At 40.5% G+C, this 14,768-nt stretch overlaps 2 protein-coding genes across 2 annotated transcripts in view; one reads left to right on the top strand and one right to left on the bottom strand.

The window, feature by feature from the left end:
- Positions 1–484: 484 nt before the first annotated feature.
- LOC108430467 (2-oxoglutarate receptor 1) lies at positions 485–1,480 on the top strand. Its single transcript, XM_017702968.1, has one exon. The coding sequence runs from the start codon at positions 485–487 to the stop codon at positions 1,478–1,480; it is 996 nt and encodes a 331-aa protein (XP_017558457.1).
- Positions 1,481–10,602: 9,122 nt separating this feature from the next.
- hs6st3b (heparan sulfate 6-O-sulfotransferase 3b) overlaps positions 10,603–14,768 on the bottom strand; it is a 107,850-nt gene continuing 103,684 nt past the window's right edge. The window contains exon 2 of the mRNA XM_017702970.2: positions 10,603–14,645. Coding sequence (XP_017558459.1) covers positions 13,919–14,645 — 727 coding nt within the window. The 3' untranslated portion in view covers positions 10,603–13,918. The remainder of the gene's footprint in view (positions 14,646–14,768) is intronic.

The raw sequence follows: 14,768 nt of genomic DNA, 5'->3' as shown, positions 1-14,768 counted from the left end.
TGTGGTTATTATATGGTCAGATGTTTAAATCTGGGGCATGATTTATTAAATGTGGCAGTCAAACATTACAGCCTAGAGGAAAGGATCCGGATGCCCAAAGCAGAGGTGCCTAATCCTGGTGCTGGAGATTTACCACCCAGCAGAGTTTAACTTGAACACATATGATCCAGATAATGAAGGCATTCAGGTGTATATGAATATTAATGTGATGGATTTGAACTCACCAGGGTTGGTAGACCTCCAGGACCAAAACAAAGCCCCCTCGCCCAAAGTCACCTCAAGTAGGAACGACTGACGGCTCAAATTCAACTGCAGATTCGGTTGTGCCCATATGGTGGCTTCACTGGCTTAAAATTTTAACTAAAAGTTATGACAGAGACCAATTTATGAGCTTATCTCTTTATTATTCAATGCAATTTCAGTTGATATTAAACAACCCCTGGTTCTAAAACTTTTTTTTTTATTCCTAGGTCTGAAAGCAACTATGGAAGTATATTCCAACGGCTCTGAGGACTGCTTTCCTATAGATGAATTTATAATGCATCACTATCTCCCAATTATGTATGGGATCATCTTTTTTGTTGGACTTGTTGGGAACATAATGGCCATTGTCATCTATCTGGTCAAGCTGCGACCTTGGAAGAGCAGCAGCATCATCATGGTGAACCTGGCGGTGGCTGACCTGCTGTATGCCCTGAGCCTACCTTTCCTGGTCCAGTTCTACTCTACTATGGACTGGACTCTGGGCGAGTTCATGTGCCGCTTCATGCGATTTTGCTTCCACTTCAATCTGTACGGTAGCATTCTCTTCCTCACGTGCCTTAGTGTCTTCCGGTACGTTGTGGTGGTGCACCCACTTAGGGCAGCTCAGGTCCAGAGGAAACACTGCGGTGTCTCTGCTTGCTTGGCAGTCTGGGCTATTTCACTTGTAGAGATTGGCCCAATGTTGAGTATGATAACAACCGAGAAAAAAGATAACACCACTTCTTGTTTGGACTTTGCCAGCAATGATCCAGAGACCATTTGGTGGTATGGCTGGTTGCTGACCGTGCTGGGCTACTTGCTGCCCTTGGTGGTGGTGTCTTGGTGTTACTGTCACATTGCAAATACTCTGGGCAAGAGCCTTTCTGCAAATAGGCCCAGCCGGATGAGAACGCACAAGCTGACGGTGATGATACTGGTCGTGTTCATTGCATGTTTTCTTCCCTATCACATCCTGAGGGTAATAAGGGTGGCCTGTCAGAGGAGCATCATGTTTTCCTGCTTGGAGCGGAGAGCCATCAACGCAGCCTACATGCTGTCACGACCTTTAGCAGGCCTCAACACCTTCTTCAATCTGGCGCTCTACACCCTGTCAGGAGACAAGTTCCAGCAGGCTTTCAACAGTCTGGTGTCCAGAAAGAAGAACAGCAGCAGCAGCAAGACGGCCGTGATCCAGTTGCCCAGCAGCATTACGAGGACTGACCTACTGAAGACCTGAAAACAGCACCTTCAGTTAAACTCATTTACAGAACATTGCTGTAGACTGACTGTAAATATTTAAAGAATTTCTGAAAGAAGCTGCTGAAATGGAAAACATCTCAACCATATCTGTACTTACCACAGCCTACCTCAGTAACATTCATGAGTTTGGCAGATGCTCTTACCTACAGTAACATTATTCAGGTAGGTGAGGAAGGTGAATGTAACTTTAGGAGTCTTGCCCAAGGATGTAGCATGCTGTACCTGCCCGGATTGAGAATCGAACCCCAGCCTGGTGTACAGAGTCTAGACGTTTTACCCATCATGCTACACAAAGAAAAGTTTTAACAAAGTTTTCAACAAACACTTGCACATGTATCACATTACCTGCCAACATCTTAGCTCAAATAATTTGAATGTGGCATCAAATGAGAAACGCTTTTTTTATCTAAAATACTTTATGATCCAGATCCGTTTTGAGCAAATGGAGCACATACTGTAAAAAGCAGTGATCAAGAAAAACAGATCACATGTACTTTTCATTCGCATGTTTTTCCAAAACTTCCAAAAGTTTTTTTTCTCCCAATAACTTTAAAATTCTCCAATTCCACTGCAGCTAACTGTTACTAAGCTTCTTCTTTAGCACATACAAATACAGAAGATGGACACAAATAACTTTCATTAAATAATAACTAATGCCCTGGAGTCTGGTCAGATTTGAAATAAGAGTTTAACAGCAGGACTAAACCTATCGTCCCCTTGGCAGCTGTGATGCAGGAAAGACTAAAGAACGGAATTACAAGAAATTAACAAAATATATCTCAGCTACAAGATGGGCCGTGAAATACTTCATAGGCAGGTTGGATCGAAAACATACTCAGGTTAATCTGGCAAATACTGAAAAAGCTGAGCTTAACCTGATATTGTGACAGTTTTATGGCTCCATTTGTCACACAAAAAGGAACTATGTTTTTAGTGGAAGGAACTGCTCCTTCTTTATTTTGCAGAATTGTTGTATAAAAATTGTTGTGTATTATTGTGAATAACATCATGGCCTTGATGATCTATGGTACACGCCTTTGGCTCTTGCTTGCAACCAGATCACAGCCATGATTTGCTACACATTGAAATCACAGTAGACAGGCCTGTTTTATGACTTCAAACTAAGGAAATGTTTTATTTGCTCAGGATGGTTCAATCAGCAGAAGTTCCTTGTTATAAGGGTTGAGATTAAGCATTAACTAGGATACAGTGAGGCACTGATACTCTCATGCTCTTCTGAGTCACATTTCAAAACAGTGAATCAGACTGTTGGCCCCTTTGAATTGTTATGCAGCAGACTGCTTTGTTTGCTGTTTAGGGAAAAATACTCGGAAGTGGAAGCCACTTGGTCTCCACTCACATGAAGTACTTGACCAGTTATTAGCCAATTGGTGTCAATTTCAGGACTTTTGGCTATATTTTTGTTCCTTGTTACTGACTTACAAAGGTTTCCTTTGTAATTTCATCTGGTCTCATTGTTGTCTAGGAGAAAAAGAGATAATGAAGATGTCCTGTGGGTGTAGCTGTGAAGAAGCCCTCACTGAGAAAAGGAAAACTGCAAATCAAACAAAAAGCTGTTTTCAGAACAATGGACTGACTGCCCCAGAGTCCAGTGGCCAGTTGCACCAGCTGTGCATGAGTTCAAAAGTAGGCTAGTTATAACAAAACAAGTGTTTACTCAGTTCAAGTTGATGCATTGCTGAATCAAAGCACACAAACTAGTTTTGCTTAGAAGTTGAGCTTAGAAGTTACTAAATATTTACAGCTGTTTTGCCTAACAATGCCCTTGTCACCAGAAATTGATTTAAACATGTACACATTTTAGAACAGAACCTTCTCAAAACTAGCATAAAATGATGCCCCAGACATCAGGCAGCATATTTGGAAACATAAAACAATGTCATTTTGAGACCCCTCATTTCCTCCTTCATTGACTGTAAACTTTGCACTGTTGCATATTTTTGGATTTTGTACAGCACTGAAACTTCCTCTGAATAAGCAACTGATAATAAAGACTTCATCACGACTGAGTTGCTGCAGCCTCCTTCTTTAAGATGGCAATTTTCTTCAGTGAGGAGTGGAGAGAGCACAAATGTAGATGAATCAGACCTTCAGATGAGCTGACGTCCATTCACTATGCTTAGTTACTGCAGTGCGTCATGCAGTGCGTCAAATGCAATTACCTGCAGGTGGAGATAGCGAAGGTTTGTCTTTGCAGGTTTGTTAAGTGCAGTTTCATTCCTTTTTTTACAGTTAGCTTAGCTGTATACCAACAAATCATGGAGGGATGTGATTGGAGAACTCAGTCTGTGGTGCTGTCATATCAATGGATGTTTTTAAAGCAATTCTGTGGCATTTTTCTTCCTTATCTTCATCGGCTGTGCCTGTAGTATTCGCTCAATTGGCACAGGCAAGACATTTTGATATGTTTCTTTGCAAAAGAATGGAGAACCTGTTCACTCAAAACACATGTGATGCTGAGAAATGTGCCCAAATTGCTGCCGGTGGTCATCAATCACATGCAACAGATGCCACAGATAAAGATTAGCTTGAAAAATGCTGGAGCATTCCTTTGAGGAACCATCCACTGCACCGTCCAACCACTTTGACCTGTATTTAAATGACCTGTACTTAATTGAAAACATTTAAAAGGCAAGCTATTTAAATGTTTTGTCTTCACAACTTCATTGTTTGTTGTAAAAATATCCTTGTTCTGAAATTGATGCCTGCAACACACTCAAAAAAGTTGTGAATTTGGGACTAGGAATGTTGTGAAATGTTCGATTTTAATAAACCAATAATCCAATAAAACAGGAGATTTGTGGCTTGGATGGATCAGAAGCTCTAAAAAAATGTTTCTAATAACTTGCGGAATCTGTGCCATGAAGAACTGATATTCAACATCAAAAACAGGCAACTCAATCATTCTTGGAAATAAAATGTGCATCCAAGAAGGGCCTAGACCTTTATGGGCAAGGCAGGCTGAGGCTCGCTGCAGTTTAAGAACAAAGGAACATCCAGAAGGTTACCAGTGTAAAGTTCAAGAGCTAGAATCTTTTGTGGTGTGGGGGGGGGTATTAGTGAGTAACTTGCACATCCGTAAAGACACCATTAATACTGAAGAATATACAGAATAGCATATGCTGCCTTCTAGACACCGTCTTTTTCAGAGACATTCATGCCTATTTCAGCATGACATGCCAAGCCACATTCCGCATGTGACAACAACAAAGCCGGACAATCAAAGTGCAGGCGAAACAATGGCTTGCCTGCAGTCCAGACTTGCCTCCCATACAAAATGGTTGGCACAGTATGAAGCATATAATATCATAAAGTCACTGTGTGGTTGCAAAAAAAAAATGGAAAAACATTCCACTCTCAAAACTGGATCAGTATGTTTCTTCAGTTCAGTTACGAAGTAACATTAAAATGAAATGTAGTGGTAAAATGCATCAACCTTGATAAGTGCATATATACATATTTGATGTATGTATCTATATACATGTTAGGAACACCTGTTCACATATTTATTCATGCAATTATCTAATCAGCCAATCTTGTGGCAGCAGTTCAGGGCATAAAGGCGCTAAAGTGTCTGGTTTAAGTTTTTCTGTAACTGTTAATCTCCTGGGAGTTTACTTAGAAATGTTATATAAAGAAAACAGCCTGGCAGAAATGCCTCGTTGATGAAAGACGTCAATGGAGAAAGGCCAGACTGGTTCACATTGACAAAAAGGCTACTGTAACTCAAGATAACCACTATGTACAACAGTGATGATGCACAACACATTGAGTCTCGAGGTGGATGGGCTACAACAACAGAAGACCACGTCGAGTTCCACTTCTGTCCCCCAAGAACAGAAAGCTGAGACTGCGGTGTGCACAGGCTCACCAAAACTGGACAGCTCAAAATTGGAAAGACATAGCCTCATCTGATTAATCTTGATTTCTGCTGAGGCACACAGATGGTATGGTCAGAATTTGGCACCAACGGCATGAATCCATGGACCCCAGTGTGTCTTGTGTCAACGTGTTTAATGGTGTGGAGAATGTTTTGTTGGCACACTTTAGGCCAGTTAATCTCAATCACCTACCGCCTGAATGCCACAGCCTATCTGAGTACTGTTGCTGACCATGTGCACCTTCGTAGTCACAGTTTATAATCTTCCAACGGCTACTTCCAGCATGATAATGAACCAAAGCAAAAGTCATCTCAAGCTGATGAACATTTGATGAATGATGATGAGTTCAGTTCTTCAGTTGCCTTTGCAGTGACTGAATTTGAATCCAATAGAACGCCTTTGGGATGTGGTAGAAAAGGAGATTTGCAGCTTGTAAGTGCACCTGAAAAATCTGCAAGAACTGCATGATGCAATCATGTCAACTTGAATCAGAAGCTCTTAAAAAATGTTTCCAATATCTTGTGGAATCCATGCCATGAAGAACTGAGGCTGTTTTAAGGGCAAAGGGAGGCCCTACCCAGTATTAGTTCCTAATAAAGTGTCCTGTAAAGGGTACTGTTTTCATTTTTTTATAGGCATTTCACAAACTGCCCCAACCTTTTTGTTTTGTAAAAGTGGTTCCTCTCTAGCCTTGCTCCAAAGAATCCTTTTGGCTCTTTTACTTTTAAGAGTGAAGAACACAATAAGTGCTCCCACTGGAATATTTCCCTAATAAAACAGTCATCATGCTTCTGCAAAATGAGCCATACAGTGCTAAGAAGAAACTTGAACACCAGAGGGCAAAAGAGTGCTTCTAGGCACAGAGATGAAGGCGTAGCAACATCAAACATGGGCTGTGGAACAGAGTGGACAGTATGGTCCAGGACTTGCGGAGATGATCCATTTTTGCTACTCTTTGCACTTTTAATAAGCGAGCATCAGGAATTGTAGACTTCAGGTATTTACTTGTGGTTTTTGTGTGAAAACATAACTCGCAGATGCATATTAGACACTGCCGGTGACAGTTAATGAATCATTTGCGCCGTATCCGCTGTGTTGCTTTTGGGTGAAGCATTTATGTAATGGCAGAGTAATTAATCATTGAAAGAACTGCAAGCTAGTGAATGGCTGTAGCTCTCAAGCAATCGCCTCACAGTGCTGCACATAAACACTGAGATCCAAAAAAAAAAAACAGTGTGAAAAGCATTGAAGTGGGAACTTTGCCTTCCATTGCCTGACTCGTTATGGCTAGAAGGAACGAGGTAAGAGGATGTTTCTCTGCAACTGTGGGATTTAATACATGATCTTATAATAAGAAACCATGTCTGGGACAGCTTGTTACATTTTTAGTGCTGGATTGCAGCACAAATAAAGGCGTGGCCATCTGCAACGTGCCCACAAACCCTCCAGTTCAGGCATGTCAAACTGGGGACCTTCCAGGCCAAAGTGCTGTGGTGATTAGCATTTACCCTCCTCTAACACTCTGAATTCAGTTTGCGAAGGCCTTGCTTATCGGCTCATGAGCTGAATCAGGTGTGTTTAACGAGGCGGTGAGCTGAGATGTGCAGTTTTTGGCCTGTAAGGACTGGAGCCTGACACATGTGCTAATTTAAGATCCACAGTACAGTTAATAACGCAAACAAAACAAGCTAGCTGGTCAAATGCTATTGTTAATTAACATGTTTTCCATTACAAGAGATTATTTATTTTTAGACATATAATGTGTTTCCGCACACATGACCACGCTTTATTGGAGATTTCTGGGGGACTTTGGCTAACGACAAGTTGGGTTCCATTGGACAGTGTTGACCAGTGCACCGTCGCCCCCTACTGACCTCCCCAATTATAAGGTTTAGAAATTTTCATACTCAGTTTACTCACTCTAATAAATCTACTTTCCTCACATATTTAGCCAAACATTTCATGATTATCACCTTTTCACTACGAGATCATGTCTGGAGCATCTAAGAGCTTATCAAAGTGTAACTTGGTAAAGTTTGCCATAGTCTTAAACAAATGAAGTGTAAGGTAAAGTAAGCTACTACAATTTTTTATGAAATGGGAATCAGTCATTTCTGGACAGCATCTACCTCGATGAATATGGTTTGCATGCTTTGGCTTATCATTGGTAAACAGTGATCATTAGAGCTAGGTCTTCAGTTTGGGACACAAATGTCAAAACTTATAGTTCAAAATGAGGAACAAATGTGCTATAATTTCTGTAGTTTCGTGCTATAATTTCACTGCATCTGATTCTAGTGACATGTTAGCACTAAACTAATAGCAATTAACATGAATCTGGCCATTCCAGATTAAACATGGACGTCTGTAAAAGGGATTCTGTGTTTTATTGAAAGTGTATTTTACTTTCTTTCCTTCTCTAAAGAGCTGCTGCTGTTTTCTATGTCTAACAACTGGTTTAAAGTTTATTAGTTAGGCTAGCACTCATACTCAGACTCAGTGATGTATCCAACATTTCGAGTGTCATTTAGAACATCAGAGTTTTTCTTACAAAATTGGTCCCAGTCACTGGAAATCAAAACATAATTAGTTGATTACAATAAAGTAGTGGTTAATGTGATACATTAGGCTTTCTGTCCAGCTCCTGAAGGCCTAACCAATGGAAGAGCTTGCCTGGCTGTATCTACCTAAATACAGTGGAGAAAAAAAGGTCCTGATTGGATTATTTTCATTTGCTGTTTCACGAATGTAACCCTTTGCTCCCAAGTGGTGTAACCATCTATGTGTTGGCTCCATCATCAGGAGATCACAAGTTCGATCTCTGATGATGCTACAGCCGTCCGTGGCCGGGTGTCCAGGAAAGCACAATTGGCCTCGCTGTCTGGGTGGGTAGGATGCCCCCCTTCACCCAATGCAATGCTAGCCAGCTTTGTTAGCTGACATAACAGAACTGGTGGTTGCCTTTCCCACGAGTGCATTCAGCTGTCCAATGATGTTGCGTTTGCAGCAGTTCAAAAAGATGCAATGCTACTTCACAGGTCTTGGAGGAAGCCTTTGCCCTCCTAGCACTAGTAGTATCTTGTGATTGGAGGAATCTTAACTAGCAGGTGGAATTGGATACATCTAAATTGGGGAGAAAATAAAAAAACATAAGACAGTAACTCTTTTGTTTTCAACCAAAACTCAATAAACATAGCCATAAGGGTTCTATTAACTGAAAAATAAATGAAAAAAATTAAGACTTTTTTTTATTTGACAGAAATTATTAGGCCTTCTCTGAAGGCCCTGATGCTCCCCACTGATGCCGATCCTGTGCCGGATCATTGCATCCTTATTTTGCTAGCTAGCTTAGATTCCTTGATATAAAATGCATATTAAACAACGAGTTTGAAGTTGAAGAAGACATTAATCCAGAAAGCATGGATTGATAGATGAATCATAGATGGACTGAAATTCAATAACCGATTTTTGTTGTTTGGATCTTGGAGTCCTCCCAAATGGAAGACCTTTAACCCTAATTCTGGACAATATTTATTCATTAAGACATGCTTCATATATCACAGGGCCTCTGAAGTAGAAAACAAGTTGGGAAAAAAAAACATTCTAAAGCTTTTTTTGTGATGCAGTTCAAGTTTAATTTCACAACAAAAAAAAAAATCGGATGGCAGTTTTTTTTTAAATAATTAAGTTGCTCCACTTTCATATCTCTCCATATGATTATTAATTTTTTATGTAAGATAAGAAGAATGCATTACTGCCATATTATGGCCTGGCATTTTCCCAAATGTTTGCATTTACTTGAAAAGGTTCTCTTTATGTTGTATTGCACTTCAGTGAACAAAGCAATTAAATTACATTACATTAATACTATATTTTCATCACACATACACATTCATTCATCCACTCAATCAATCGTACACGCATATCATAAGTGTGCCTCTTCATTTGCACCTGTGGCAACTTACAATCCTCATCCAGTATAGGCAAAGTAAACAAAGTACACAAACACAAAATAGCAGCACATGATTCAGTCTCAAATATTTTTGGAGTTACAACAAAAGAATAAAGAAAAAAAAAGGCTGATTGTGTGAACGATTCTTTTTTTTTCCTCTAAAGCTGGTTGTTTAGAATGGGTTTCATGATTGAAAACGTGCAAAGATGAAGCAATCAGAGAAAGTATGTTCTTCTTCCAGGGGAATAAGGGCACAATACGGAAAAAAAAACTAGGGTGTGCTCTTTTCTGCTTGTGACTTGGCCTATCTAACTGCTATTTTTCAGACACTGGAAATCCACTCTGAGGCTATAATGTCCTCCATAGAAACGTGTAAAATCAGCAAGTGTGACAGAGGTAAGGAGGCGAGAGGAATACCAATTTGGCCTTTCATACTCTGCCTGTGCATAAAACACACTGACCACTTTTCTCGCCACTATTCCTTATTACAGCTCATTCAGATACAAAGATCTTGTGCGTATATATTTTTTATGCCAAAACATTAGTGAAAGCAGACCGGTTTGCCTTAGTGAGTAATCTTCGATGTACAAAATTCTGTGAAAGCCAGACACCATACTTTAATTTTTTCATTTGTTCAGCAGATATTTCTGAGGAGATTAGATGGACGATAATCTAACGAAGGAGTATGGCAAAAGTTTCCAAAACTGTTCATGCGGCAGTCGTGGGCTGGAGGTTAGGGAACCAGCCCTGTGACTGGAAGGTTGCCGGGTTTGCTCCCCTCACCAACAGTACGTGACTGACGTGCCCTTGCGCAAGGCACCTAATCCCCAACTGCTCCCTGGGTGCTGTGGATAGGGCTGCCCACTGCTCCAGGCAAGGGTGCTCACTGTTCACTAGTGTGTATATATGTATGTGAGTGTTTCACTGCACAGATGGGTTAAATGTGGAGGTCTAGTTCCTCTGTGTGCACAGTTGGTCAATAGTTCTGAATTCTAATCAAAAATGTTTAACCCCTTAAATAGCCAGGGCCCACTGGCAGAAGTTTTATTACACACTTCTATAACCTAAGAATAGCTCAGTTCGTTTGCATTCTGAGTCCCTGTAGTTACTGAATAATAAGCCTTAGTGTGTAATAAGCCTGGGATTTTAAGGGGTTAAAAGCATCAGAGAAAATGGGGCTCGGAACACCCACCTGCAAGACCTGGTAGACACCAACACTGTGCCCATCAGATAAACAGCTTTTAAAGCTTTCATCTCAGAGAGAGGAGAAAATCAAGCTGCTTCAGATCTGAAAACATCCACAGGTGTTTCTGTCCATCCTTCCACTGTGAGAAGACCACTCAGCGCTGTGGGTCTGAAAGATGTTCAAGAAGAACATCACAGATAAAAGGAGACAAGTCAAATTTTCACTAAAATACTGAAACTGGACATCTGAGATGTGTAATAAGTTTTTATGGACTGTCTAAACTTGTTATTGGGATTATTGAATCATGAAAGTCCGAAAATACAAGCAACTTCTAAGACTGAACTTTGGAGATTGGTTTAACAATATCCCCGCAGATTTCTTTGAAAAGCTGAAAGTGAGTCTCCTGAAAAGAATGGAAGCTGTAATAAAGCCAAACAGTGGACAGACTAAATCCTGAAAACATATGAAATTTGGTTGTTGAGATTTCTGTAATTTTCTGATGAATTCATATTTTCTACTTTTTCCTGATCCTGAAAAAAATGATAACTTGCATTTAATGGCCTGGAAATCTAATAAACGAAGGGTGGCCTCTGATTGACTTCTATTTTTGGTAGAAGTGGAAAAGGTTTACTACATAAAAAGTGTACCACAAACTTTTAAATCCAAATCACCAAAGAAAGGAAACCTGCGCTTCCAAAAATGGTCAAAAACTAAAAGTAGGTATATGAAGAAAGTTCAACAGCGGAACTGAAAATGTGGAAGATTGCATGCTAGCAAGAGCGTGTTTTTTTTTTTCGGATTGCCTTCATACAGTATAGTTTCAACTTTACAGTACATACATGACCAGTAATTTCCCATGTGAGTATCAGCCTGCATTTAGACTGAGGCTGAGGAACATAGGATCACAAAAAAAAAACAAAAAAAAAAAACAAAAAAAAACACACCTTTCAGAAACATCAGTATTACTGTATCTATTCCAATGACCCTTTCAGGCTAATTTAACATGAATTTCCCAAAATGTGGAAGCCATACATTTCCAATAAGACCTGCACATCAAGCAACATACAGTCACCAGAAGAGGTTGGATGGCTTTGTATTAGGGTTTAATGTAACAGTTCACACAAAAGTGCCAACGCTACTAATTAGGGGTCCAAGCACTTAATGCTGCCATGGTATAATTTTTTATTAATTTTATTTATTTATGCACCCATGTGCAATAATGTGGACTTTTGCGCAGAAGTAATGCCTCTAATTAACACCCTATTACGTTTAGTCAATATTGATAGCAGTAACCAAAAATTATACTTTTTTTTGACATATAAACCCCACTTATGAGGAACAGTAAGCATAAAACAAATTAAGACTTTAAAGACTGATCTCTGAATCATGTTATGTAGGAATCACCAGGGTGTGTAATTCAAATTTTTCAACATTTTCTTTTAAGTCAACCAAAAATGGGTGTGGCTTAAACCAAAAATGAGTGTGAGGTGCTGGAAGTGGGTATGTTTAAGGACCGCATATGGAATGTAATTTACATAGTCAATTAGCAGTCTACATTTCATTAGGTAATGAAATATTTTATGGAATTATATGGAATTAAGCCACACTCCATCAGTATCATAAAAGTATTGAGTTTCAATACTTGTCATAGCCATGATACAGCTAAATCGGGCTTGACAATTATGGAAAAATTTTACCTTATTTTATGTACATATTTTACAATATTTGGTAGACACTCAAATCCAGAGCAATTCTCAATAGCAAATACATTTAATGTTAGCACTGTTGCTAAATCACCCTTATTTTTAATAGTGGTGGCATTCCTGTCTAGATGGGGAATTGAACCCCAGTCTGCTGTTTTTGAGGAAGTGATGTTCTCTGCTACTAAGTGAAATGGGTTATCTGCTTAAGGGAAATGGCCACATCTAACACTACTGATTCTATAAGCCTACAGATGCTAAAAACAGGACATTAGATCACAACCATCGGTTACAATACTGAATTGATTATAATACAATTAAATTTCCCCATTTATCAGCGAATAATACATGGAACTCAAACGTATCATGTGTCCATAATTTTTTCTTCTTCCAACAAAAGGAACTGTGGAGGCTAATCCGTACGTTGTATAGACGTAAAACTTGATGAATAGGTAGTTTCTCTTTCTGCTATTCTCTTATGAACACTTTTTACAAAAATGTATATGCCTAGACAGACATACATTACATGACCTTAGTTAGTTTACCAGTTTTGGGGCATGTTTCCCAATAGGGGGCACTATTAGCTTACAAGCAGCTGATTCTCAGTGTCTGCTTGTCAGATCTTTCAGGAATCTTGTCTCTTTGTGCTGGTCTAAGAAGACAAAGACAATGATTTTTTTGGGTCATGCTCATTGCAATGAACATGGTGGTATAAAAGTACATAATACAGAAGCACAGCATATAAAATTTGAACAAAAAATGTTGCTTTTTACTTATCCTCATACGACTTCTGTCCAATAATGATCAAACTTGAGTCTAATGATATTCAGATGAAGCCCAACGAAAATCACTGAGTGGATTTTTCATAAATAAAGTATTCACTCATAACTCAAAAACAGTTAAATGTATATCAGCAGAGCGTGTGTGTACATCGATCTTTGGATACATCTGTGGCACAACATACATGGACTCGTTTATAAAGTGTAACAGAGTGTTCATGATATTTACTCAGGGGTCGCTATTGGCACCACATCAATGATGAAAACCATCACTGCTTTTCTGATTTGACACCAAACTTAATTGCAGTGTTGTGTGATGGCAAATGAAAATATTTCTCTATCTAAAGATAAAAAAGCTGGGAGATATGGATCAAGAGGGGGGTGGTATAAGAGTATAAGAGTATCTGGACTCTACTTATGACCTGTGCTTGGACCCCTATGCTAAAACTAGCATAGACTAATTACAAAACAGGTTCCTATCGCTTTTTATATTGCTACCCAAGTTAGCATTTTTGTGTGAACTGTTCTTTTAACAGAACTGACGATGTTGCACTTTTTATTCTCTATATATAGTTTGGTATTATTGCCCTTTTCTTGGTACTCAAAGCTACTTTTCTTGCTAAAGTTTTAGCAAGCTAGTGTGGCAAGCTACATAGACTTTTCCTCCATGACTTTTAGGTGCGGATCCAGTTCTCTTCCCATATAATTACCAAACCTGCATTCCAAATATTGGCCGTGTTTCAGGTTCTCAGAGTTGACAGTCCTGTGAAACACTTCCCAGTGTGCTGACTCATACTGCAGCTCAAAAAGAAAAGAAGAGAGAGATGAAAGAGAGGTGAGAATGTGATCTCCACATCTATGAGTGGTCTCAGTAGTGTGCGTTTGTGTGAGAAGCATCACCAACGGGCCACCTGGCTGGTATAGTCCTCAGTGGTAGCAGGCTGCAGTTCGTCCTCCTCCTCCTCCTCCTCCTCCTGCTGTTCGCTCTGGTGGACCTTCTGCTCGCGAAGGCGTTGGCGCTCCTCGCGTCGTTTCAGCCTCTCCTCCCGGCGCTCGCGCTGGCGCTCGAACTGGACACGCTGCAGGAACAGGTCCTTGGCGAACTCGTACAGCTGCACATCCAGGAAGTTGAGATGCTCTATTCGGCGGCGCACGTCCTCATGCAGCTCTACATTGGCGGCGCGTGTGCTGTTGAGCTGCGTGAAAGCCGAGATGAAGCGCAGGTGGAAGGTGCGCTCGAACAGGTACTGCGTCTTGCGCTGGAACTCGGTCAGGCCGTAGAAGGCCATGTTCTTCAGGTTGCTCATGGCGCTGGCCAAGAGAATGTGGTTGCGGTCACTTTCGTTCATGGACGACAGGTTGTAGCAGCCCACCAAGCTGAGGTCAGCAAGCATGCGCACCTGCCGGTTGCTGGCCAGGTTGGACGGGCAGTCCATGAACTCACGCAGTGTCACACCCGACCAGTCGTCGCCGCTGTAGCAGGCAGGCAGCTCAGCCTGTGTGGGCGAACGGCCATCACACATGTGCAGGGACGTCTTCCAGGTGGCACCACGCTGAACGTGCTTCCACTCGCTCAGGTAGCGTGACACAGGGTCCCTCAGCATGGTGATGTAGTAGAAGTTCCTGCAATGGTGAACAGAGAGTCAGCAGTGTGTTGATATCTCTGAAGCCTATAGCAAAAAAGAATGATAGATCAATATCAGTTAGTAATGTTAGCCTCAAGCACATCTTATTTTCTTTTTTCTG

Source organism: Pygocentrus nattereri, chromosome 6 (assembly GCF_015220715.1).
Source record: "Pygocentrus nattereri isolate fPygNat1 chromosome 6, fPygNat1.pri, whole genome shotgun sequence".
NCBI lineage: Eukaryota > Metazoa > Chordata > Actinopteri > Characiformes > Serrasalmidae > Pygocentrus > Pygocentrus nattereri.
Note: the sequence above shows the minus strand (reverse complement) of the source record. Positions and strands in the feature narration are given on the sequence as shown.